At 38.5% G+C, this 24,205-nt stretch overlaps 3 protein-coding genes across 3 annotated transcripts; 1 reads left to right on the top strand and 2 right to left on the bottom strand.

The window, feature by feature from the left end:
* Window positions 1-14: 14 nt before the first annotated feature.
* On the bottom strand, window positions 15-8,116 carry LOC307017438 (prospero homeobox protein 1-like). Its single transcript, XM_079647037.1, has 6 exons — window positions 8,051-8,116; window positions 7,686-7,712; window positions 6,433-7,595; window positions 5,969-6,070; window positions 5,188-5,382; window positions 15-2,306 (listed from the first exon to the last, which is right to left on the bottom strand). The coding sequence occupies exons 2-6, from the start codon at window positions 7,708-7,710 to the stop codon at window positions 2,139-2,141; spliced, it is 1,653 nt and encodes a 550-aa protein (XP_079503163.1). The 5' UTR covers window positions 7,711-7,712; window positions 8,051-8,116; the 3' UTR covers window positions 15-2,138.
* Window positions 8,117-8,738: 622 nt separating this feature from the next.
* LOC307017439 (dihydrolipoyllysine-residue succinyltransferase component of 2-oxoglutarate dehydrogenase complex, mitochondrial-like) lies at window positions 8,739-16,477 on the top strand. Its single transcript, XM_079647038.1, has 15 exons — window positions 8,739-8,900; window positions 11,437-11,470; window positions 11,721-11,763; window positions 12,042-12,106; window positions 12,191-12,265; window positions 12,360-12,415; window positions 12,529-12,637; window positions 13,204-13,329; window positions 13,454-13,527; window positions 13,611-13,708; window positions 13,838-13,968; window positions 14,059-14,132; window positions 14,229-14,312; window positions 14,434-14,601; window positions 15,293-16,477. Exons 1-15 carry the CDS (start codon window positions 8,838-8,840, stop codon window positions 15,425-15,427), a joined length of 1,335 nt encoding a protein of 444 aa, XP_079503164.1. The 5' UTR covers window positions 8,739-8,837; the 3' UTR covers window positions 15,428-16,477.
* Window positions 16,478-19,203: 2,726 nt separating this feature from the next.
* On the bottom strand, window positions 19,204-23,488 carry LOC307014694 (uncharacterized protein). The gene is made up of 13 exons (XM_079642785.1): window positions 23,290-23,488; window positions 23,017-23,192; window positions 22,465-22,572; window positions 22,219-22,312; window positions 22,045-22,094; window positions 21,844-21,925; window positions 20,988-21,073; window positions 20,707-20,901; window positions 20,520-20,615; window positions 20,292-20,420; window positions 20,018-20,122; window positions 19,816-19,901; window positions 19,204-19,397 (listed from the first exon to the last, which is right to left on the bottom strand). The coding sequence occupies exons 1-13, from the start codon at window positions 23,444-23,446 to the stop codon at window positions 19,376-19,378; spliced, it is 1,386 nt and encodes a 461-aa protein (XP_079498911.1). The 5' UTR covers window positions 23,447-23,488; the 3' UTR covers window positions 19,204-19,375.
* Window positions 23,489-24,205: the final 717 nt, after the last annotated feature.

Here is a 24,205-nt window from a genome sequence, read left to right on the forward strand (position 1 = left end):
AAGTGGCAATGTGTAAGATATGGCCAGATTTGTATTTATTTAGAACTTTGACTTGAACTTAACATGACACTTTTGATATTATGTCAAAATCTACGTGTGTTGTGTTGCAGAGATATATACTGAAGTGAGCATGCTAACCAGCTCGTCTCAGACAGTCTTTTACCGTAACACCTCTTGTACTTCAGCAGGCGATAGTGAGTCGATGTAGCGTCTGTCTGCCCTCGGTCCAACTTTAGATGATGAAGAACCAAGAGTCCAGAATGACTCGTCAATAACATTAAAGGTAAAGGATCCATGTGACTTTTTAACAGTTCGCGAATTGGATTAAATTGAAAGTAGCCAAAAATGGCACATTTCGTACCATCGGGTCGTTTTAATAACTGATGACTACATTTAGGTTATATGAACCAAGTATTAGAGATGAATTGCTGCCCCTATTTTTTTGTTTTTTGTATGTTGCCAGATATTACACATTGACCCTGTTTTGTTTTTTTAAAGAAGTACTGTTATGTTTCTCAGTGTACATGGTTAAGTGAGGAGAACAAAGGAAAGAGTAAAGGGCTACATTCATAACGCAAAGCTCAACATTCATAACGCAAAGCTCAACAGTTTTATACCTTTCTGGGTTGCCTCTCAGTCCCTTAATGGTACTGTGTGTATTTTGTAAATCAATACAGTTCTATGTACTTGCATTGTCTAGGCTAGTATTGTCTAGGCTAGAGTTAGCCTAACTTGAACTTCACTTGAGCTTGAACGGCAAGTATCACAAAATAAAGTGTAATGAAAATGCACGATTGCGGGATTTAAAAGGGTGTTTTCTAACCTGTGACCATAACAGTAAATGATATTGGAGAACCTCAATGTTGTCAACAAATCTCAATTTCCATAGAACCACAATTTGTCCTGATAAACTACGGGAAGTTGGGAATATTGTGAATCAAGTGTTTAAACCCTGGTTACTTCAATGACAAGTTGAGCCCACAGTGACTTTTCATGACTAGAATAGTATTTTATTTGTTTGTCTTAATTCAATTTTTTTAGACTTTAAACCCCGTTTTTACATCGAGAGTAAAGATACAACAATGTTACCTGTACCACATTCAGCTGATTATTAATGATAGCTAATGGTTGCACAACCCATACAAACATTGTGACATTACTAAGTGGCCAAAATCTGATCAGCACATTTTCAGACAGGTTTTTATATAAATGGATCAGGACAAAAAGAGAGAGAATATTTATTCCTGAATCTTTCCGAATCTCTTTCATAGAGGGGACACTTAATTTGTGCATAATAGGTGACCTGGGAAATAATTCAAAGACGTTATTTCGAATGCCTATGTTCAAACTGCTTGTTCGTATTTAGTGCCCAATTTCAGTCTCACTGAGTTTATTGAGATTATCATGGTTAATATGTAAGCAATTGAATTCCGCTTTTAATATACTTTTTATATTTACAAACGTTAAACTTGTGAAGCAAATGGCCTACAATTTTACCTGCTGAGAATTTTGTATTTGGACTGAAGACAAAAAATGGATCATCAAAAATTACCGAACACACAGCACCGCTGATGAAGACCATGTTTGATTTTCCTGCGGACATCCAGCCTCAGTGTATCATCTGCAAAGTGGATGGGTATTCATAGTGAGTATGGAAGAAAGACCGAAACACTGTTATTTTGAAAATTACCAATTTAAAAATGTTTGAAATGTAATCTTATTAATATACTCCGTACATACAAATATTTTGACAAAGCTCTGCTGTAAAATAAATGTATTTTTTCACTTGTGTTGTGTGGACCTTTTTTTGTCCTTATTAAAGAACAATGCCTCTAAAAATGTGTTCTTCTGTTGCTCACATTTCACAGATAAAATTGTTATTATGTGTTATTGCTATACAATAAGGTTGATATAGCAAAATACTAATAATATCAAATGACCTCATGAAAAAAAACAGCCATAGAAGCCTAAATCAGCCTGCTGTATGTGTGGAGACTGGATATGTGCAAGCATGTACATAACTCAATTGTAAAATACAGCAGGTTCTTTATTAAAAACTAAGTACTTTGCTAATCAAGGCGAGTAAGTACACATGGTGACAGTAGCCACTGCGGCACATGATGTCTTCTGATTGGTTGTCATGCAGAGTGATGACTTTTGAATTGAGCTGGTACGTCACTGTCCAGTTTACAGATCACCTTGTAGATCGCTTTCTTCCACGAGGGATCACGGTCTTTGCCCATTGAAATGGAAATGTAAAATTCTCTTAATGTAATCTCTGCAACCTCCAGGAAACTGTCAGGGACCTGTGGTGTCACAGTAGAAGATTGAAAATGTCAAAAACTTTTGCACACATACTGTTTATATTTTACAGAATCGTTATGATGCCTGGAAAAACATAAGGTAAGTAACCAGTCTGAACACCGCAAAGCAAGTACGGTTATTTATAACAATACTCAACCAGTTCAAATTATCAATAAACTCTACCACAGTAACCAAAGAATGGATTCAGTTGATCATATTGTTTTATGACGAATGCTAACTCTGAAAATATGAAATTGCCAATCAAGTAAAAAGGATGACATTTTTCAATTAAATAATTGTCTGTTGTCAAATGTTTAGCAAAATGAGGTAACACACTGGATCTTGAGGCTATGGCCCAAAGATGAGCCTTTGCAGTACTACAGGTTTGGTGTATGTGGCGAAATTGACAGGAAAAACACCAGTGGCCTTTTTGATATAGTTTGATCCAAAACACATGCAATTATCCCTCATTGGTGCTGCCAAGGAGAGCAACATGGAAATATTCAAGGTTTTAACTTAAAAAAACAAACAAATACTTTGGTGTACAGGTTATTTTCAGCTTTTTCCTCACCACCATTTGATCAAAATGCCTACTTGTGCATACATCAGAGCATAGAGTAAATCTACCATGACATCTTGTGAGCACATTTGTGCTCCCCAGAGGATGGACCCTATTATGTTTTGAAAATCCATTGTACACACAGACTGTTTGGCCAGGCCCTTAACAGTTAACCCTCAACTCAAAATGAGGCCTGAGAAAGGTTTGCGTCTATGGTCATGAGATGTCAGTGTTTACTGTTTATGTGTGCATGTTGATGCTTTTGCAGTACAGTGCCAGTGTGTGATTCATTAAAAAAAACATTGAGGTCCAACTTTAAAAAGAGCATTTACTCTTTAAATTGTGCGAAGTCAAGCTGATAAATAAAAAAAGACAATCTCTGCTTTCATTCCGTCTAACATGCACATTTGATTTCAGTGCCCACACCCAACATCACTGCTGGTTGTCCATGTGTGTAATCTGTTTGACCTGAGACCAAACAGTCAGACAATAAAAAGGATATCAAATCATTTTGATTATAATGATGAACAAATATTGGGAGATAAACTGAAGAACATTAACATCTTAATTGTGTTTCATGAGAAGACTCAAGGAGGGGAGGTTGAGAGTCTGTTACTCATCAGAAAACAAACCTAGAAACTATAAGGTGGTTGTTTAGCATGTTTTGTTGTCCTTTGTAGTATTTTCTCTAATCTTTGACACTTCAAGATGAATGTTTTCAGATTATTTCCATTACACTGGTCCTTTTTCACTCATTTTAAGTCGTGTAAAAAATACTTGGAAATGTCAACGTCAATTTTATCCAACAAAAATCTTACTTATAATTAACACATCTTAAATATTTAATATAATATATTTAACTTAAGATGTTCTGAGCGTTATGCACCTATAGCAGTACAGAGCAGGAAGCTGTTCGTCCTTCTGTGGAGCTTGGTGATTTAAGTCACTTGGAAGAAAATGTAAAACATTATAATAATAATAAATAATGTTAATTTATTAATGTATTTTTTTAACGACTTATCTGGCTCCAAAAACCTTATTTGAATTTGTATTTCATAGCCGTTTTAAAGTATATATTCCTAAATGTGCAGTAAGGTTCTTATAACACATTAATGCATGGGAAATTTCATATTTAATTCAACATCACAAATATTTTTATTTTATATAATAATGTGCATGGATTTATAATTCTTATACACCAAAAAAGTAATATAATGACAAGTCAACATTTTGATGGCACATCAACCACAGTGTGAAATAACTCTTTCAGTGGTAAATGTTATACTGAACACAAATGGAACAAACTAAATGACTTAAAATCTCCAAAACAACAAGGTGTTTATATTTCAACTTAAAGTAAAAAGTTACACAAACTATTTTGACATGTTCTTCACAGCATGCTACTCCAGGCAGCCATTATTATGTGTATTAATCAGCTGTGTTCATTATCATAGCATTCACTCTTGTGAAATAAATATAAGTAAATTACTTCTAAAACTAATTTCCTATCACTCTATCATTCTCACTGCTGCTGTAATATATTTGTATAATATTTGTACTACAATATTGAAGCTATGTTGCTTTATGTTAAATATGTGACCGTCTGTGAACATTAACTGCTATAATAGAAATTAGGACAATATACTAAATACGACAAAATATGCTTGGAGTCCCACAATTCTTTGCAGCATGTGATCTTGAATATTAAATAACTATTTCTGCCTAGTGTTTACTTTATCATAGTATAACTATCTATGTATTTGGTGTGTCTGTTAGTAGTTTTGCTGTTGTAATGTGATTACATTTGAATGTTGAGAGAGTGGCTTCGCTACCCACAAAATATATTTCTGTGGTTTATTCCTCATGTTGAAAATAATAATGCAGTAGCTCTGGCTAAAATAAAGTCACCTTTTTTCTATACTTTCAGTAAAAAGCAAGAATGAATGAAAATAATTAAATGTGTGTATTTTACATCATTACTATTTACTAAGTGTGTATATTATAACGTAAACAAATAAAAGAACACTTCTATTTAGTTAATCTTGAAGAGGAACTATACTTTATGCAAGTTATAAATATGGAGATGCATCGAGCAGACATAAGAAAATGATGCTTTGAAACAATACAACACACACACACACACACACATCTAATACAAGTAAATCATGTGTTGGAATGTACAGAAATAAGACAATGACATGATCCCCCTGGAAGCTCCCAAAGCAACACAAACACAAATAACTGAGTGACAAATCAATGAAGCAAATATGACCACTATGTAAAACTCTCAGAGCAGTAAGACATTCAGTGTAGCAGCAGTTTACCTGGAAGTCGTTGGCTTTGTTGTAGTGCACGTTGAGAGCTCTGAAAAGTTCTGATTGTCTCTCCACAGTCAGACCCCGCACGTCGGAGACTCCTTCGATGAGAGCGTGACGGGCGAACTTCTCCATCTGGATGTAGAAAAACTCCCTGAAGTTACTGAACCACTTGATGAGCTGAGAGGTGATGCAGCGCGAGAACTGAGGGAAAAACACAGGGACGGGTGAGTGAAATGAAGTGGGTAATTTAATATATTATAAATAATTTGTTTCTATGTGAGAGAGAAGGTGAGAATCATTATTTACTGTATTAAAAATATAAAGCAAATAAAACATGAATAAACGTTAATAAAAGTATTTTACCACATGGATACCATTTTTACAGTTTTTTCAGATTTACAGAATTGCAATAGTGATGTGTTTATAATCCTGATCTGATTGCTTGATGTTATTGATGTTGTTGACAAATAAAAAAAAAATTGTATTTTCTTGTCTGGGACTGATTATTTATTATGTGGTGACAGAGATGCACTATTGAGGAATCAAACTGGTTTGGGATCATCAAAACAAGTCGCAGGTTCAAAAACCGACATTTTCTGACTGTTTAAATGTTATATTTTTTCTCAGAATCAGCAAAAAATATGTCCAGTTAAAAGCAAAACACGGTGACTTTCCCAAAATGTTTAAGAATCTGTAATCCTTATAGTAAAATTAAGTCATGTTTTGTCAAAGTATCTATTAAAATCACACATGTGGAAGAATTGCACTTGTGATTTATATTTCTTACCTGCACATCATGGAAACACATCTTTAGCACCAGGGAACTCGGGTAGCGCGTGAAGAAGAACATGAGCTTTGCTTTCTTCAGATGATTTGTGGTCAGACCCTCCTGTATGCACCAGTGTTAAGGGTAAACACACACACCCTAAACATGACTGGGCTGGCCCTCCATTAAATAGTTACAACTTGGGGAAAATAGAAAGACAACTGGAAATGTTGTTTAAAATTTGAAAGATCAAAGTGATAACTTGTTGGATTCTAAAAGATGAAAAGTAATTTAAGCAAGAAGAAAGAATACCGTCACAGGTTGGGATTTGGAACTCTAATAAGCCAATGAAGAGATATTTCTGGTATGTAAAGACAGCTGATTAAGAAGTGTATACAGGAGAGAGTAAAACGTTCTGATTGAGTCTTAAACTCACAGGAAAACTGAATAAAATATCAAAAGTATGACTCCATTGTAAAGGATACATTCAGCATGTACAGGTTGGTCTTCACTAGGCAGTCGGACTCTATATTGACATGAGGGAGACCAGGGCTTTCCATCAGCGTGGGGTCCACAGACACAGTGTGAGTCTGTGGGCTTCTCACAGACCTGGAGTTGACCTTCGACCTCACTTTGATTGAATTCCGAAGGGTGTCAAACTTTGCCGGACCAACTCTGGAGCATGCATCCTGAGTGCACCTGAGAGCATGTTGACGGACGGCTTCGTGATTCCTCTCTGACGGCTGATCTTCAGAGTCATGATTCCTGAACAGGATTGGAGGTTGTGGACGATGGTGAAGGACAAACTTGTTTTCCAGTCGAGGCTTTTGTACGACCAGAGACAGAGCTTCGGTTTGAACATCTGGGACTTGCACCTCTGCATTTCCACAACAGGTTAGTCCTGATTCATCTCCACCAACTGATGACTGAAGACGCATATCTGTCTCTGCATTCCCCTCAATGTTTGTTTGTATAAGTGGCATGCTTTTGAAAATAGAGTCAACGCTCCTACTGACAGCTCTGGACAGCTCGTATTTTAAAACCTCTGCCATCAGCTTTATTCTCTCGGGTTGGGATTGGAAGTAGCTCATCACCGACTTCCGTCCTTGATATTCTCTACTTAAGCTGGTCTGAAACTCACTGTATGAATCTGTGAATGCGTCCCTTTGAGATGTTTCAGGAGATTCGTCCTCGTCTTTAGTGTCGATTACTTCGTCCACACGGTCCAACCTTGCTCTGAGATGCTGATTCTCTGGCTGCTTTCCTGCTCTCTGGCTGCCAAATCCACTCGTTTCCACGTAGTCCTGCTCATGTATCGTTTCCTTTTCCTGCATGCCGTCTGACTTCACGCATTGGTTTCTGGTCACATTGGTGCAGTGCATACCTGGAGAGCTGGTCATGCCTTTGATGATATTTTCTACTCTGGCACGCTTTGCTTGATGGCCACTGTTTAAGTTCCACTCATCATGACCACAGGAACTGGATGCAGGAAATGGGTGCCTTCTTATGGGTGAATGTTCAGTCGTGCTGTCTTTGGATGGATTCATCAAACTTGAACCAGCATCCCCACTTCTGTAATAGGCACTCTCCGATAGCATTTTTCTGTCCTCGCTGTTTTTGTGTAATGACACAGAAAAGGCTGACACATCTACATTTGATAGCACAGGGTCCAGTTTAAAAGATGAGAGATGCTCTGCGTGAAATCCGTCAAGGCAAATGCTGCTAGAAGAATACATACCTTCGCTCCAAACACTTGGATTCATGCCTTATAGGGTTTTAAAAAGACAGCACTGTTATGGAAAAACATAATTAATTACCGATGCAGGTGTGGTGAGAAATTCCTAATAAAATGTCATTCAAGTGAACTGAAATACTTTTCAACTTTAAGACGTAACACAACAATAATGGATCTTGTAAAAATTAAATCTGCTATATTGGCTACTTTTTGGCACATTTCAATTTAACTTAATTTATTTCAGACTTGATTCAAAAATCTAGAAAGTATATCACATTCTAGTTTTATATGACAGTAAAGAAATAGTAAAAACTAAAATGTGAACATTAGAAAAATAAAGAGCACATACACAGTATTATGAAACCCACCTGTTGCCTGTAGAAAAAGACCCCAGAAGGCTGCAGATCTGGAGCTTTCTGTTGCAGGAGTGACTATTTGTAGCGGTCCAGCTGAAAGACACTCCAAAAAACAGGAGGTGTGGCCAAATATGCCACCCTGCACATAATTAGATTGATGTGAACTGAAGACAACCCACTGTATATATTTCCTTGTCCTTTTTCTGTTGTTGTGCAGGTATTTGTACATGAATGTTTTACCATCTAAAAATACTTTTATTTTGTCCTTTTTATGATGTTTTTCAGATTTTAGTTGTTATTCAGTAGGTGTTTTGCATGATCTTAAGCTACACTGCTTCTGCAACATGTTTTACCATACTTATTTTTTTATAGCATCTTCCTAACAGTTTTCAGATAACATTAAACATTGACAACACTTTATATATTTGATTTGTGTATTGAGTAGCCCAATTCCACAAACCCTTTTCGTACAGCTATCAATATTTTTGGACTGTCTAAATTCTACAGAGCACCAGCTTTGGTAATAGCAATCATATTAAGGTATGTAACAATGCATGATAAAAAACGGATAAAACATAAAACCACTGTAATTGCTGTTTGAGTCGCAGAATCTGACGGGCCACAGGCTTTGGTTTAACCATAGGCTGTACATATAAAGGGTTTAACCTATGGGTTTAACACATCCCGGTCCCTACACACCCCTCCCCTTCTAACCGCAATGGTTCATCCCACTCGGAGCTTCCGCACCGCTTCTTCAACTGCTGTCAGATAACAAGGAACACAGCTGCAAGCTAGCGCTATGTTATCACGATCCAGATGTGCTTACAGGACGCTTGGTCGCTCCCTGTCAGCGGTCAGCCAGGTATGTTGGAAAGAAACACTAAACTGATTCTGTGGAATAACTCTGTAACGATTAAAACAAGGCACACCTAGCTGTTAGCTACCGTTAGCATTCAACAGACGTTAGCTTGTGAAGAGGCCTCACCTACCAAGGGCAGACACACACTGACAGCTTTAGAGGAGGCTAGGGAAGTTACCTTTGAAGAGAACAGTATCTATATCTGACTATTAAAACAATATATGTATTTCATGTCGCTGTCAACTATGTTATTTTGTTTCAATACCTGGCTTACTACTTTAGCCCTCTTGACAGGCTAATGTTAGCATGTTGTGGTGTCCTGTGTGTGTAAGACTGAGGTGTATGTCTCAGCTGACCTGACAGAAATAGCCCATGTCAAGTTAGACATATATATACGTGCTGCTTGGCTCTGCCCTCACAAGCTTCAGCTCTCTTTTCATTGCTTTGAGCAGGTATTGAACTGAAACATGACCACTAGGAGAACAGCTTGTGTGTCTTGTCAGGGTTAAGAAGTGTAGTTCTCCATAGTTCAAGGAGACTTGTGCTAGTGTTTACAGTGGACTAAGGCCGAGTCTTTGTTTTAAAATGACAAGATAGTAGTGTTTGTAGGGTTGCAAAGGGGCGGACAATGTCCATGGGAAGTTAAACTGGGGAATGCAAAATTAAACAAAAAACATGACATTTCAACAGATTTCTTCTTTTTTTTTAAGTAGGTGGAACAGAACAAGTTTTAATTATTTTATTGAACAATTTGTTTCATTGAAAAACGAAGACAGGAATGCTGAGTTAAATATTACTCATCCCCCCAACCCCACTCGTTAAAAAGTCCAAATATCCCCACAAAGTCCCATTCAAAATGTTAAATGAAAAGAGCCCTTCTCCCTCCAAAAAGTCGAATTAAACATGCAAATCTTCCTTCAAGCAATCCTCTGCATTTTTGCTAAACCCTTTCAGTCAATTGTCTCTTCCTGGGCCTCATCAACATCCAACTCTTCCTCTTCCTCTTCAGTGTGACTGTCCAGCCTTGTTGAGGATGGCTCTGTGTCAGGCTCAAAGAGCCTTAGGTTTGCCCGAATGCCAACCAGTGTTTCCACTCTCACATTTGTGAGCCTGTTGCGAACCTTTGTCTGGTCTCAATAGCCATGCAGTAAGCAGTGTGCTATGGCATGGATATTCAAGTGTACTTGAATGGCATCTGTTTGTTTTAGTCAAGATTATGCTAAAATATACTTTCCCCAACTATATTTAAGTTCCCTATGAAGAGCCAACCTTCAATTTAGAAAATTCCCAGTTTATTCCCATTAATTCCCGTGGTAAGTTTCCATCTTGGAAAATTCCCGGAATTTTAGCTTGTAAGTGTTTGAGTTTTATTGTCTCATACTGAGGTGTTGATATACATTTGTCCACCCGATTGATATCAGCTTACTTTCACTCACACTTACAGTAAAGAATCTGAACATAATAACCTTCATGGAGGCAGGATTTATTGCAGGGTATTCATTTAATAAAACATTTTAAAAAAGTCAAGGTTAAGGTTGCAACTAATTATTTGTTCATTATCGTTCAGTTTTGGTTTAGAATATTAAATCAATGAATGTCCTGCAGGACCTCAGGACCTTGTCTTTCAATTGATAGATCAGATCTTGAAATATTGAATCGAAAATAGTTTTTGCTCTTGATATACTGGGAAATAAAAATTAAAGTTCTATTTATTGCAGGGTGGTTCTGTTATACTGCCTTAATTAACTTCGCAAATGTGCGTCCGTAATAACGCAAACTTTTTGTTTGTTTGAAATCTATCCTTTTTTAAATAATCCTGGAGTTTTGGAGGAGAAAAACTCAAATAGAAGAGATTGACAATATGAATGATTTAACCTATATGTTTGTTGTATATCGGCCAGTGTAATGTTGTACATTAGGCGTTTTGATTGGTTACATTTTCAGCGCCAGTTGTTCTAGTGAGTCAGAGAAGTTAAAACTCTAAAAACAATGTGCATGCCGGCACAAGCTTTGACCTAGTGTAAATATGACATTTCTGACAACTCCACCCAGCTCCGGCACCCTACATCTGTAGGGTTAGCATTAAGTAACAAACAACTCCACCAGATAGACTTCAGTGAAGAAGCCAGAACTAGGCAGGCTTCTTTCACAAGAGGCTCTGCCCTCAAAAAACCCACAAACATGAGTCATACAGTAAGCAATGTGGCGCAGTCAACATCTCAGCCACCATTGAAAAGTCCAGATGTTTAACTCAAAGATCAATGACTTTGGAGTTTACCGGGAAATGTATGTAGGAAACTTCAAGTTTAGATAAGCTTGTAGTTGCAGCAGTTTAAGTAGGCTCAATAACTCTTTAACCTCTGTGTAAGATTTATGGGGAAAGTCATCTATTGTTTTTAAAGCTTACTTTAAGCTAAATACAGGTTCAGAATGGGGAGGGCCACTAATCATAATCACACTAATGGGATTTAAAAAGCTGCAGGTATAATATAATGCAGATGGAACAGATTTTTACTGTTTTCCTTTTCTTTTTTTTTAGGCCAATAATGTGCTGGTCCGACAAAGTGTATCAGGTAAGTGTGCCTCTGAGAGTATACTAGACCTTTAAGAACCTTATCAGTAACCACACTCCAAATTGTATTGCTCTTGAATAAACTACTCTGAGTGGATTACCCAAAGCAGAGTAAGTGATGCTTGTTGAGTGAGTAAGATGCCTTAAACCCACAAATGGTTCATTCGAGCGCTCGGAGAACTCCCATCTGTGTTGGAGCCTTAGGAGAAGCACTGGTTGATTTACTTTCTCTTTTCTTTTTCCCTCTGAAGGCCTACCTGTCTGCAGCCAGGTAGTTTACAGGAATTCACAGCCGTAAGTGCTCTCTCCCATTCTGTTGTCTGTCTTTGAATGCCTCTCCGTAACCACTACTGCATGTTTGAAAACTCTTCAGCATGGTCTCTGTTAGATCTGTCTATTTAGTAATGCATAACAGTATGTTAAAATGCATTTTAAATGTGGTGTAGACTAAATGTAGATTAATTAGGAAGGCTGTGTGTTGATCAGTATGCTGTGTGTGTGTGTGTCTGTTTTAACACAATCATATAGTTTGTCCAGAATTAAAAAGTAACCGTGATTTTCTCAACATTTAGATGTGAATTTCCATCATCAGGGAATGTCTTCCACATGAGATACTTCAGGACGTCTGCTGTCCACAGTACGTGTTGCAACAACATCATGTAATGAAGACAACCATGCTCTGTGTTTAATTTATAGCATCTGCTGTTTTGTTTCTGTACAGGGGATGAGGTGGTCACAGTCAACACTCCTGCGTTTGCAGAATCTGTTACAGAGGGGGACGTGAGGTGGGAGAAAGGTTAGTATTCCTCAACATATCAGAATTTCAAAGTGTCCCAAGTAGCCATATATTCGAACATGGAATAAATCATCTTTTATTGTTTGTGTTTTAGCTGTGGGCGACTCGGTGTCAGAAGATGAAGTGGTGTGCGAAATTGAGACAGACAAGGTATGAACAAGAAAGACTATCAACTGTTAATTCATTGCTATGACCTTTTAATGAATGTTTCCTTCGAACAGAGTATGACAAATATTTACTAAAAATGTCTTTCACACTTCCAGACCTCAGTACAAGTCCCCGCTCCAGCATCTGGTGTCATCGAGGAGCTGCTGGTGCCTGATGGAGAGAAAGTAGAATCAGGAATGCCGCTCTTCAAACTCCGGAAAGGAGGTACGCGTAGTTATCCATCACTAAGCAAACCTGTACAAAACACTTTTAATATGCTCGAGTTTCAGTAATGAAACACTAAGTTTTTGATACTTTACTGTGCAATTGAAACTTCACACTAATGCTTTACTTTCCCTTAATAATACACAGTTTACAATTATCCCAATCAGTTAACGTTTTTGAAACATCTAGCCGTTTTTCTATTCTTGGTACCATGTATTACTTCCAGCTGAGCAGACCTCTACATTTCCCACTGTGCTGTACTTTTATGTATTGACTGCTGTAGTATTCCAGTTGTTGCTTTGAATCTGCTGATTGTATTGAATTATGATGCATATTGAGCCAAAGTGTGTAATAAGATAAGATGGACCTATTATTAATCCCCGTGAGGTATTCAGTAGTTCAAACAGCAACAGGGTAAGGATGAAAAACAGGACAGCACAGATTCACACAGATTAATCAAATCAAAGATACAAATTTAAAATGAGAAATGAATACAAAATGATTATGATACTGAGTCATCATGAGGCCCATACTACATTTGTCCTTATTTACTTCTGTCTCCCCAGTCGTTGCTGCCAAAGCTGCCCCCGCCCCGGCTGCAGAGGCCCCAGCTGCAGCCCCTCCTCCCCCACCACCTCCAGCCCTCACTGCCATGCCTCCAGTGCCACTGCAGGCTGCCCAAGCCAAACCTAGTGAGTTTCCTTCTGTAGCATCTAAATCCACATACTGCAGAAAGCATTGTATTTTATAAACACTGGCTGATCACGCCACTAGCAAACTGTTAACATATCATTCTGTCTTTCCTTCTTTATCAAGTTTCTGCCATCAAGCCCACAGTTGCAGCTCCCGCCCCCCCTCTTCCAACATTAGGGGGCAGAGGAGAAAACAGGGTAACACACATGAAACTCTCCTGATGTTAGTTTGTTTTGATGTTTGGATAGGAATTAATTATGTATTTTCTCTTTCTCTACAGGTGAAGATGAACCGCATGAGGTTGAGGATCGCCCAGAGGTTAAAGGAGGCCCAGGAAACCTGCGCCATGTTGACCACCTTCAACGAGGTGGACATGAGGTGAGCTGCAGCTGGAAATATTGATTCTATCTGTCTTTATAGTTTATACAGTTCAATCGGCAAATGCCAATGGTTCAGGAGGTTTTCCTACTGAACACACTCCTTAATACTTCCTTAATTTTGCTTCAGCAACATCCAGGACATGAGGAAACTCCATAAGGATGCTTTCTTGAAGAAGCACAACATCAAGCTGGGTTTCATGTCGGCCTTTGTGAAGGCTGCTGCTCACGCTCTGACCGACCAGCCTGCCGTCAACGCCGGTGAGACCATGTTCTTCTTCCGCTTTAAATGTTTACTTTAAATGTGTCTATTTATTTTTTCTTACTTGCATCCTTATATGCTTTTACCAGTTATCGATGATTCAACCAAAGAGATCGTCTACAGGGAGTACGTAGACATCAGTGTCGCTGTGTCAACTCCAAAGGTACTTTTGGATAAAAAAAAATATATCATCTTTTTAAATTGCAGCTGTGAAAGCCTCTTAATGCTTCATACACCTGACTAACATGTGTTTGTTTAGGGGCTCGTTGTACCGGTGATCCGTAATGTTGAGACCATGAACTTTGCTGACATTGAGAAAACCATTAATGCATTGGGAGAAAAGGTACACATCTTTATGCAATAGAAATGTCATTTTAAAATGCTATGCTATTTTTGATTTAAACCAATATCTTTTTAAATGTATTAGAAAAAAAGTGAAATTGATTTGTTGTTGTGTGCTTTAGGCCCGTGGCAATCAGCTAGCTGTTGAAGATATGGACGGAGGCACCTTCACCATCAGCAACGGCGGCGTGTTTGGCTCCATGTTTGGCACGCCCATCATCAACCCCCCCCAGTCTGCCATCCTCGGCATGCATGGCATCTTCGACCGTCCTGTGGCCATCAACGGCAAGGTGGGAGCTGTGTGTCTGTAGACGCAGATTATTATGTAGAGCAGTACCAAATAGTTCAAAGCCTCTCGTACATAATGTTAACATTCTTATTTTGAATCAATATTTGATTTCTGAGCTGTTTTTGTTATTATCATTAGGATTAAACCCTGTATTATTGCGGAGTTCTAGAGAAAATGCAGTCTACACTAACATAACTAGTATTTTTCTGTTTGTAGAATTAGATTCCAGATTAGTCGGATTAATTCTGACTTGTGTGATTCAAATATTTCCAATAATTCCAGAGCGTCAGCATTTGCAAATTATTAAGAAAAAGATATATGTAATTATTCCTACATTTCACAATGTGTTTTTATCTGATAACCTGTTAAGCTTCAATCAATATGTTGTTATTTTGCCTCGGAGACAACAGTTTGCTAATCAAACAGCACCATGCATCTTATTAATATAACCACAACAAAGAAAAAATCATTAGTTTTAGGGTAATGACATCATAAAATATGGAGACCGGCATTTTAAGCTTTGTTTGAAAACCTCAATAGAAGCTTAAAATGTAAAAAAAATTACATTCTGCAAAGCCCTACAGTAACGTCTTGCTGTAAAAGTATCACTAAAAAAAGAGTGACCTACTTGGTTAGCAATAGTGTCACAGTAAACTCAACCATAAGTAATAAAGCTCTTTCTGCTCTGGCAGGTGGAGATCCGCCCCATGATGTACGTGGCTCTGACATACGACCACCGACTGGTCGACGGCAGAGAAGCGGTGACTTTCCTCCGCAAGATCAAAGCAGTGGTGGAAGACCCACGAGTGCTGCTTCTGGACATGTGATGTTTCTACATTCACATTACTCTCATTTAAAGCTGCATAAAATGAACTCCACCTCACAGAACACGCACAAATCGTACAAAATTGCCTAAACGACTTTGGTTGTCCCTTTATTTGTTCAGAATGCTGGAGGATATTAAAGTAGTGTTTAAACTCCGAATGGAGCTAAGATATATGGTTTTATCTTTAGAGAATACACTTAAAATGGGTTTTGGCTAGATCAACAGAGCATCTTGAATTGGTTACAGTTTTGCTAAATTTGAGAGACATGTCACACTACTGTTAAACGTCTCAGGACTAAGATTGTCAAATGCATGCTTAAGATGTTTAAGATACGGGTGTGTTATGATACCCATGTGCTCTTCAGATGGACATAATGAAGCAGTAGATGAACACATTTGTGAAATCATGAAACAAAATGGCTTCTCCTGGCAACAATAACCTTCATGGCTTTCTCCCCTTCTCGTTAGTTGGAGCTCCTGAGCCACTTTTCCCACAGCCGGGCAAAGTGGAGCTCATTCAAATGAGTTCAAGATGTCTTTTAATGTTAACAAAGGATTGAGAGAATTCCTTGGTTTCCGGCTCGTAACTGTAACTACCGACAGCCTTGATTAACAAATCCGCAACCAGGAAACCAGCTTTTTGGATAAATGGCGTGTATAGCCGCACCATGTCTGGAGGCGACTCCTGTTATATTCCTGCTTCACATATTCATCCATGTCTTGCATACTTTTTATTTACACCTGCATTGCAGATCCTTTGTCCATATAAGTCTAAACATGTTGATCAAACTGTTACAAGCTTTTAGTCAAACAGACACACATGATCTCACTGTTCAACCGTACAAACAAAAAACCAAACACTATGTTTTTTTACAGTATATTGTTTCTTTTTGGGCAATATGTTTGGAGAAAGGTTCAAAACGCACAATTTGACAGCAGGTTTTTATGTTGAGCTTCAATGTTGGACGAGGTTTTCATTATGCTATCCTATATATAAAATACTTGTATCTATTTAAAGAAACAGTTTTAAACATTAAACATCTCAAGAGTTTTATGTACTGAAATGTGTCTTTCTACATTTACTTTTAGGACTAATAACATTGTTCATAATGATTTTCAAGACGCTAAACGATCCCTCCATTAACTAAATTATCCATTAGTTTACAACAACTTTGACATTTGGTTTAATGTTTTCGAGTCACAGGCTCTAGAATCGGAATGTTTCCTACAGTAGTTTGTTTTATATGATTGTAAGTCTTTGGGCTTTAAAATAGTTTTTAGTACAAAACAATGGACACAAATATCATTGAGCTCTGGGTACTTGTGTTCGGCTTTTCTGAATTTGTATAGCAGCAGAGAATTTGTTGACGGCACAGTTTACCTTCAGTTTCATCTTCTAAGAATGGACTTTGTGTATTTTTAAAAAGGACTCACGATGGCAAAATAAAAGCCAGGGGCTGAGGCAGGAAACGTCTTCATGGCCGATCTTGGCTCGAAGCATTTTATCTCGTGCCAAATCCATTTTGCTCCTGCGCATGAATGCTGTGGCGAAGAGCGATCTTCAAAGCCTCATTAGCCCGCCAACCGCTCAGCTCTTGAGAAGCTCCAAATAATGGGATCATCTCTGACAAAGTCTTAAGGGTTGCTTGGCCCTTTCTCCCACTTCACAAACACAGGCTCGAGTGTGTGCAGCTGTGTATGATACCCCTTCAGTATTTCTGTTTACTTTAATAATCACAAGGGGACAATGGGTCCTAATGTACGTCTTTGTTTCTCTGCCAGCACCTACATAAATGTCTGAACAACACAGTTTGGAGGAAAAACACTGAATTCATTATGAGGACACAAAAAAGCCCAAACATTATATTACCATGAGAATACTGGAGGTCCTAATGGGCCTGAATACAGCAAACAATGACACAAGGGTTCCTCTAATTTAATTATTTACTTTTATTACCACTCAAGATTCCATTAGCGCTTTCGAGATCATGCTAATTGTCAGCGTGTGCCAGTGGGTGCATAGATATCTGAAGGGTTTGTTGGCAGGTTTTTGTTCCGTCTTCAAAATTTGGCCAAATCTGTGAATTTCCAATCGGACCGCTCAATAAGACGTGGGTTTTAAGTCTTTGTGTCCATTCACATGAAGGATGGCCCATTAGAAATTGGCAGCTAGCTGTTTGTTTTCATTAAGCCACATCAGAGAGATTATTTACCTAAATTATTCAGTTATTTTTTCTATCTTTTAAATAGCTAATTATATCAATGTCATTGTACAAATAATTGTATTTTAGTCTGATTGTAAAAGTGTGTTTTGAGATTAAGGTGAGACTTTTATTAACAAGAAAGATTGTCCATTTGCATGTTGATTCTCAAACACAAACTTTACAGGGGGTACTCGATCATTTAAGAGTCTTTAAAAGGCTTTGAAGTGCTCTTCGTTTATTGGAACATCTTCACACATTTTGTCAAATGAATAATCTTTGTATTCAAGGACAAAGTAATTCAGACTAACAACCTGTTGTTGTTTCACATGTAAGAGATCATTCTGTATGCGTTCCCTGTGAATGTAGTCACTGACAAATAATATAAATAATTGTAGCCTGTTCAAAACCTTATTTTTTTTAAATATAATTTGAATCTATTAGGAAGCTGAGATAAAAAGCTCCTTTAAACACTGAGCGATAAAAACCCATCTTCTTTGTAGCTTCTGTTATTTCTACATTACGACATCAATTTACTGAACACGTCAAAGTTGGGAGAACCAACCTCTGGAAGTACGACCATCGTGATGTACTTGAATGCACCATGGCATTGGTGAAGGATCATTCTAGTTACACTGGGAGAAGAGGCTCATCCAAATAAGGTAGGTTTATAGGCCTTAATAGTTGTATATTTTTATTGTATACAGAAGAGACACGGCAGAGGAAGTGGAGACAGAAACATGGAGGGAGTTGAGGTGCATTTGGTTTAGGATTTAAAGAAAACCATGTCTATACAATGTCAAAATGTTCCTATCGTCTTGTCAGGTCCAAAACTCAACAGCTATAGTTTACCATCATCAAGAGTGGAAAAAAAACAGAATTTTCACATTTAAAAAGCTAGAATCCGAAATCTTTGACTCCTTAAATAATTACTCAAACCAATTAATCGGGGTTTAAAATAGTTGGCGACTGATTTAATAGTTGAAATGTCATTTATTCATCTTAGGAGCTCTATCTGAAATAGGATATACATTTTAAAAGGGTGGTCCCGTATTCTCATGACCCATCATATGAGGTGTCAAGCCGTTTCCATATGAGTTAATAAAGAGGTGCTTCCTGTCAGCGTCTCCTCTGTGGTTACCTCTGAAGCCACCTGACAGATCTGATTGTCGGATATCACACCTTGAGACAATTCACCTTCAATAATCCTACCCTGCCGGCCCTGAATAAGTAATGCTGCACATCCATATTCATCGACGTGCTGTTTCCTTTACAGGCTGTTTCATTCAAAGCTTACCACTGTGGGCGAGACAACTAGCTTCCATCTGGCTCTATTCTTTCTCTCCTCTCGGTCCTTTGATATGGATGCCAGCTCTTTTTCTTCCTCCTATGTTCTGTTGTCATACCTGAAGATTATTTTTGGATGGAGAGAATGAGGTGGAGGACCCTGTGTCCCAACCGCAGACACAGCTGGCAGCGCTCAGGTGGGTGCAGCTGGTTGGTGTCAGCGGTTCAAGTATTCACACTGGGCAGAACTGGGTTGAGCTAAGGACTACAGCGGGTGGACAGAGGGGGGGGGGTTGTTATTAGGATACACCTGTCCTTGGTTGTGTGTCAGTTCCGCTTCCTTATCTCTATATTTTCGCAAAAATTTAGCATTGTGAGACTTGTATGGCAAAATGGAAGACCTACTAAATGACTGACTCCGTAACATTTTATTTTCAGATTTTCTTCCTCATCCTCTGTTTCTACGACAGCTCAGCAAACTCACTGCAACAAAAAGAGACCACTGACTTCACAAAGAGTTAAAAGTGAAGGATTACTTGCCAAAAATACACTCAAAGGGATATTTCAAACCAATTAAAATCTCATTCATGACAAACCTAGAAGAAGCTTGAGCTAAGATTATTCTGTTTGATTATTCAAACTGTTTTACACTAATAAATGAAACCTGTTTTCCCACTAATAAAGAGGGATGTCTAAAATGTATACGTTTAAATCACAGGCAAATAAATGTTCTAAACTTCAGCTGGTTTGGACCTAATGACAAAGATGAAAATTGTGTAAAATAGGACTACTTTTCTTAAAATAGTAACTTATTTCTTCTTGACTATAAAAGAATACCTTTTATGTCTGCATGGTAAATATTAGATACAAAATATTCCTACTGACACCATCAAAGACTGACCTGTACATAATGGAGGAGGTGCAGTCCTTGTCAAACTTCCTGAGCAACCACTCGAGCTGCTGCTGATCCAGAGGTATGTTCGCTTCCTGCATGCATGACAACATTATTTTCTCCAATTCTCCTCCATACAATAGTTCATATCTGAATACTAGTTAAATACTTTTCTTTGATAGATTGTTTGCTGTGAGAAAGTAAGCCTGACCTTCACAGCCTTTCTGAAGTCAGAGGTGGAGATGCTGGTTGTTCCTTCTTTATCCAAAGCTTCAAAGAAATCCATAATGCTCTCATTTCGTTCTGATAGGAATTTCTATTTAAGAATCCAAATTAAGTTTCAAGATTATACATTTAAAGAAAATATCTCTGGGACCTCTTTTAGGATGCTATTCGTGTAACATTATGAGCATAAACACTGGAATCCTAGTTATAACTATTAACCTATTTTTCCCCCGGATTTCTCTTCTTTCCTGACCACTGACCCGTAAGATCTGGAGGGCACATAGGTTCCTGGTGACGTAGCTCATGGCGCTGTGCCGCACATCCAGAGCAGGACGCTTCTGACGGACTTCTTCCAGCAGCTCCACAAACTCCTCATTCACAAACACCGTCTGCACAAACACGGTTAGAGCTTAGAAGAAGCTCTAAAGGCATTCAATACAAGATAAATATTATTATTCATGTTCTGAGAGGAAATGTACAGCACTTACAGAAATATCAATCTCCTCCAAGGCTGATTTCATGTTGTTTTTGACAGTTTTTAGCAGCGTGAGAGCTCCGATATTCGTCAGGGGGTTTTGTGAGAGCTTAACAAAATACAGACACAACAAACCTAACAGTTAGAGTGCAATGATGCTGCATAATAAATACCAGTGATCCACCTGTTTGCATGCTCACCTTGAGGACCCCGAGGGTGCCGTTGGTGATCAGACCCTGGCAGAGAAGTGTCACAGCCTGATCGTCCACATGGTTACCGGTGAGGTCCAGCAGCACAAGCGTCCTGTTGTTTTTCAGGGCCTGACCCAGTGACTCCGCCTCCATTTGGCCGAAAGCGTTCCACGACAGATCGAGCTGCTTCAGAGTCGAGTTTACCTGAGGAGAATGTGAATGAAATGTCTGTGATAGGAAACAGAGCGTTATATATACACTATGCATTATGAGTGTGTTGTTCTGGTCACCTTCAGCCCTGCACTAACAGCCATAGCACCACCCAGACGAAGGGGGTTCCAGCTCAGGTTTAGGACTTCAATACCTACATTTGCAGCTTTATGAAAGGGGAAACAAATGTCAAAGTACAAAATACGTATCACAAATAAAAAATATAAATATTTCATTTTTGCAATGACATCAATAAGCTGTAAAGTATATATCCTCAGTTTGTTTTGACTGCTAAATATATGTTAACATTTTTGAGGGTTTTTGGAATTGACTGTCACTGTACTGTAATGTAATTATTGCAATATAAGAATGGGCCGAAAAATTGTTTGTTATATTAGTTTAATTCCTATTTCTGCCAGGCAAATCACAAACTGAAGGGGGAATACGGTATTGAAATATAATTGGTACGAAAATGAGTGTTCACATTATATACAAGACAGATGATGTTTGAATAGAGAAAACATGCAACAACAAAAAAGGTTTGATGAGTTAAATCTATATTTATTGCAGGAAAAAGTTAAAATGATAAAAAAAATGTGATTTGGAATTGATTTGTGATAGCTGTATGAGTTTTGTAATTGAATGACGTGTTTATTTATACGACGGATTTGGCTTCTGCAGTGAAATTCTCCTAATACAGTCAGCCCTTGAGCAAGGCACCGGACATCCCCCTTCCCCCCCCCCCCCCCCCACTCCCACTTCTCCCCGGGTGCTGTACAATAGCTGCCCACTGCTCCTAGTTCTAGACTCCTGGTACTAGGATGGGTTAAAAGTAGAGAACAAATGTCACTGTGTGTGCGCCGTGCGCTCTGCATGTGTGACCATTAAAGAGGGTTTCATCCCTCCAATTCTATCTATCTAGAAATACTAGTGTACCTAACATATGGCCCAGGTGTTGTCCTCCTGTAAAACTGAACATGTTGTGGCTGAGGTCCAGCTCTTTGATCACATAGTCTCCCTAAAACGAAAGAGAATGTTGAAGATGAATGCAAATGTAGACCAGATACACTCTTGATTCATTCTATATATTCATAAAATAATTGCAAAAATGTTTCAGATTCAATACTTTGTACTAACCTTTAAAGCATCAGCAAAATATGTTGCTGCAGTATCATCAAAATCATTTCCTAGGGAAGAAGGGGACACTTATTTATTTATTATTATACAACGTATTTCCATTGTGTTACAGCGAGAGGTATGCAAAGGACTCAATAACAACATCCTAAATGGTTCAAATACTTAGTTGGTTACCTGAAAGTTTGAGGGATTTGACATAGTAATTTTCTGACAGCATTTTGGAGATGGTGTACGCTCCTTCTTGGCCCAGCTGGTTGTTGGAAAGATTCTGATACAAATAGATTTAAGAGATTAAACAAGCATTTGTGTATTATTAATATTTATTTTAAGAATGTGTCATTCCTCTTGCAGTTAAGAGCAGATGATTACCAGTACAGTTTTTCAGAACTAATTGTATTCAATACTTATAGAATATTTTACCAGACTTTGGATGGTGATGTTTGTTTGAAGCATCTCCGTCAGATAGCGTGTCCCCTCGGGCCCAAGTGAGTTTTCCTCCAGCTCAAGGTTGGTGATAGTAGTGTCAGTCTGGAAAAACAATACAATTACTGAAATAATGATATTAGAATAGATCAAAAAGAATCGGAGGGATGAAACCCTCTTTAACGGTCACACATGCAGAGCACACAGCGCACACACAGTGAAATTTGGCCTCTGCATTTAACCCATCCTAGTACCAGGAGTCTAGTACTAGGAGCAGTGGGCAGCTATTGTACAGCGCCCGGGGGAGCAATGGGGGGGGGGGGGGGGATGTCCGGTGCCTTGCTCAAGGGCACCACGGCAGGGCCCAGGAGGTGAACTGGGACCTCTCCAAGTAGCAGTCTCTCTGTCTAAATGTAAAGACTGCGTTGAAAAGGAAATAAGTCATTAACTCAACCTTACACAGACCCACCATCACCTTACTCTATAGAAAAACATAATTAAAATATTTCATAACAGTAAATATAGTTAAAGGTAACGAAGCCACCCTACTTGCAGAACTATAGCCAGAGCTTTGGTGCCCAGAGGTCCTACACCATAGTGGTTTAGGTTGAGATTGGTGTCACCGAAGTTACGGAGAAAGGAGGATACAGGAACTGAGCCCGTCCTCTGACAGGCCTGCAGGTACAGCTCTGCACGGGACTGACTCTGCTTCTGATCGGTGGCACCTGGAAGGAACAACACAGGAGAACACAGGAAGAGAGAAGAGGTGAGGGCGTTGAAGATTATCCATGTTTATAAGACTGTATGGTCACTTTAACCTACTGTCTGTTTCCAGATCAGTGTCCCACTCATCGCCACTGTTGCCCTCTTGACCCTGGCTTGGCTTCTCCTCATCTTCCATCTGATCCTGGCTTCCTGAAAGCAGGTCTGACTGATCAGATAGCTGCTGCTCTTCCTCTTCCTCAAACTGTTCCATCATCACACCACAAGTCCACCTAACCTGTACCTGTACCTGTACCTGCACAACCTCTGAGGAGAAGAGGTGAGCTTTTGTTAAAATATTTTCTGTAGCAGTAAACTGAACAAGTAAGGAAATATGGTATACAACAGATTAAACTCAATGTATACAGGAGTGCAAAGTTAATTTTTAGTTAACCTGTATTTGTTGAAGACCAAAAAAAGGTCGTATCTAGCTAGCGTTAGCATTGATTAGCTTTTAGCTCTCATGTGTTTATCAGCTGTTTTCATTCATAAAAAGCGACAGTTAGAGCAGAAAAATACCAAATTAAACGTAATTTTGCAAAGTATTTAAAACAAACATTTGCTCTCTGTTTGAAAGCCACATAAGATTGTAAAAAAACACTACTGCCTAGTGCCTACCTGAACCAGTTTTGACACTTTTGAAAGTGAAGCCTCACCAAAATAAAGATGGTTTAACCGTAGGAAACCAACGGCTGTTGCCATGGAATTCATTCTTTCAATGGAAATTCGATTGAAAATAAAGGTTTAAAGAAATGTGATTTTAATATTATATTTACGTTAAGCCTCTTTGACAATATATCAGCCAATATTGTTAGGTGAGTTGTCGGGTCTACTGCAAATATGCAGTTCATAAAACGTACCACTAGATGGAGCCGTTGACCGCATCTGAGCCGAGCCATGAACAGGCTATAGTTAATGCTGCAGCAGAAAAACGAAACACATTTCACAATTCACTCTATGTTTTAGGGTGTACTTT

The sequence above is a fragment of the Notothenia rossii genome (genome assembly GCF_949606895.1).
Source record: "Notothenia rossii genome assembly, chromosome: 8".
Classification (NCBI taxonomy): Eukaryota; Metazoa; Chordata; class Actinopteri; order Perciformes; family Nototheniidae; genus Notothenia; species Notothenia rossii.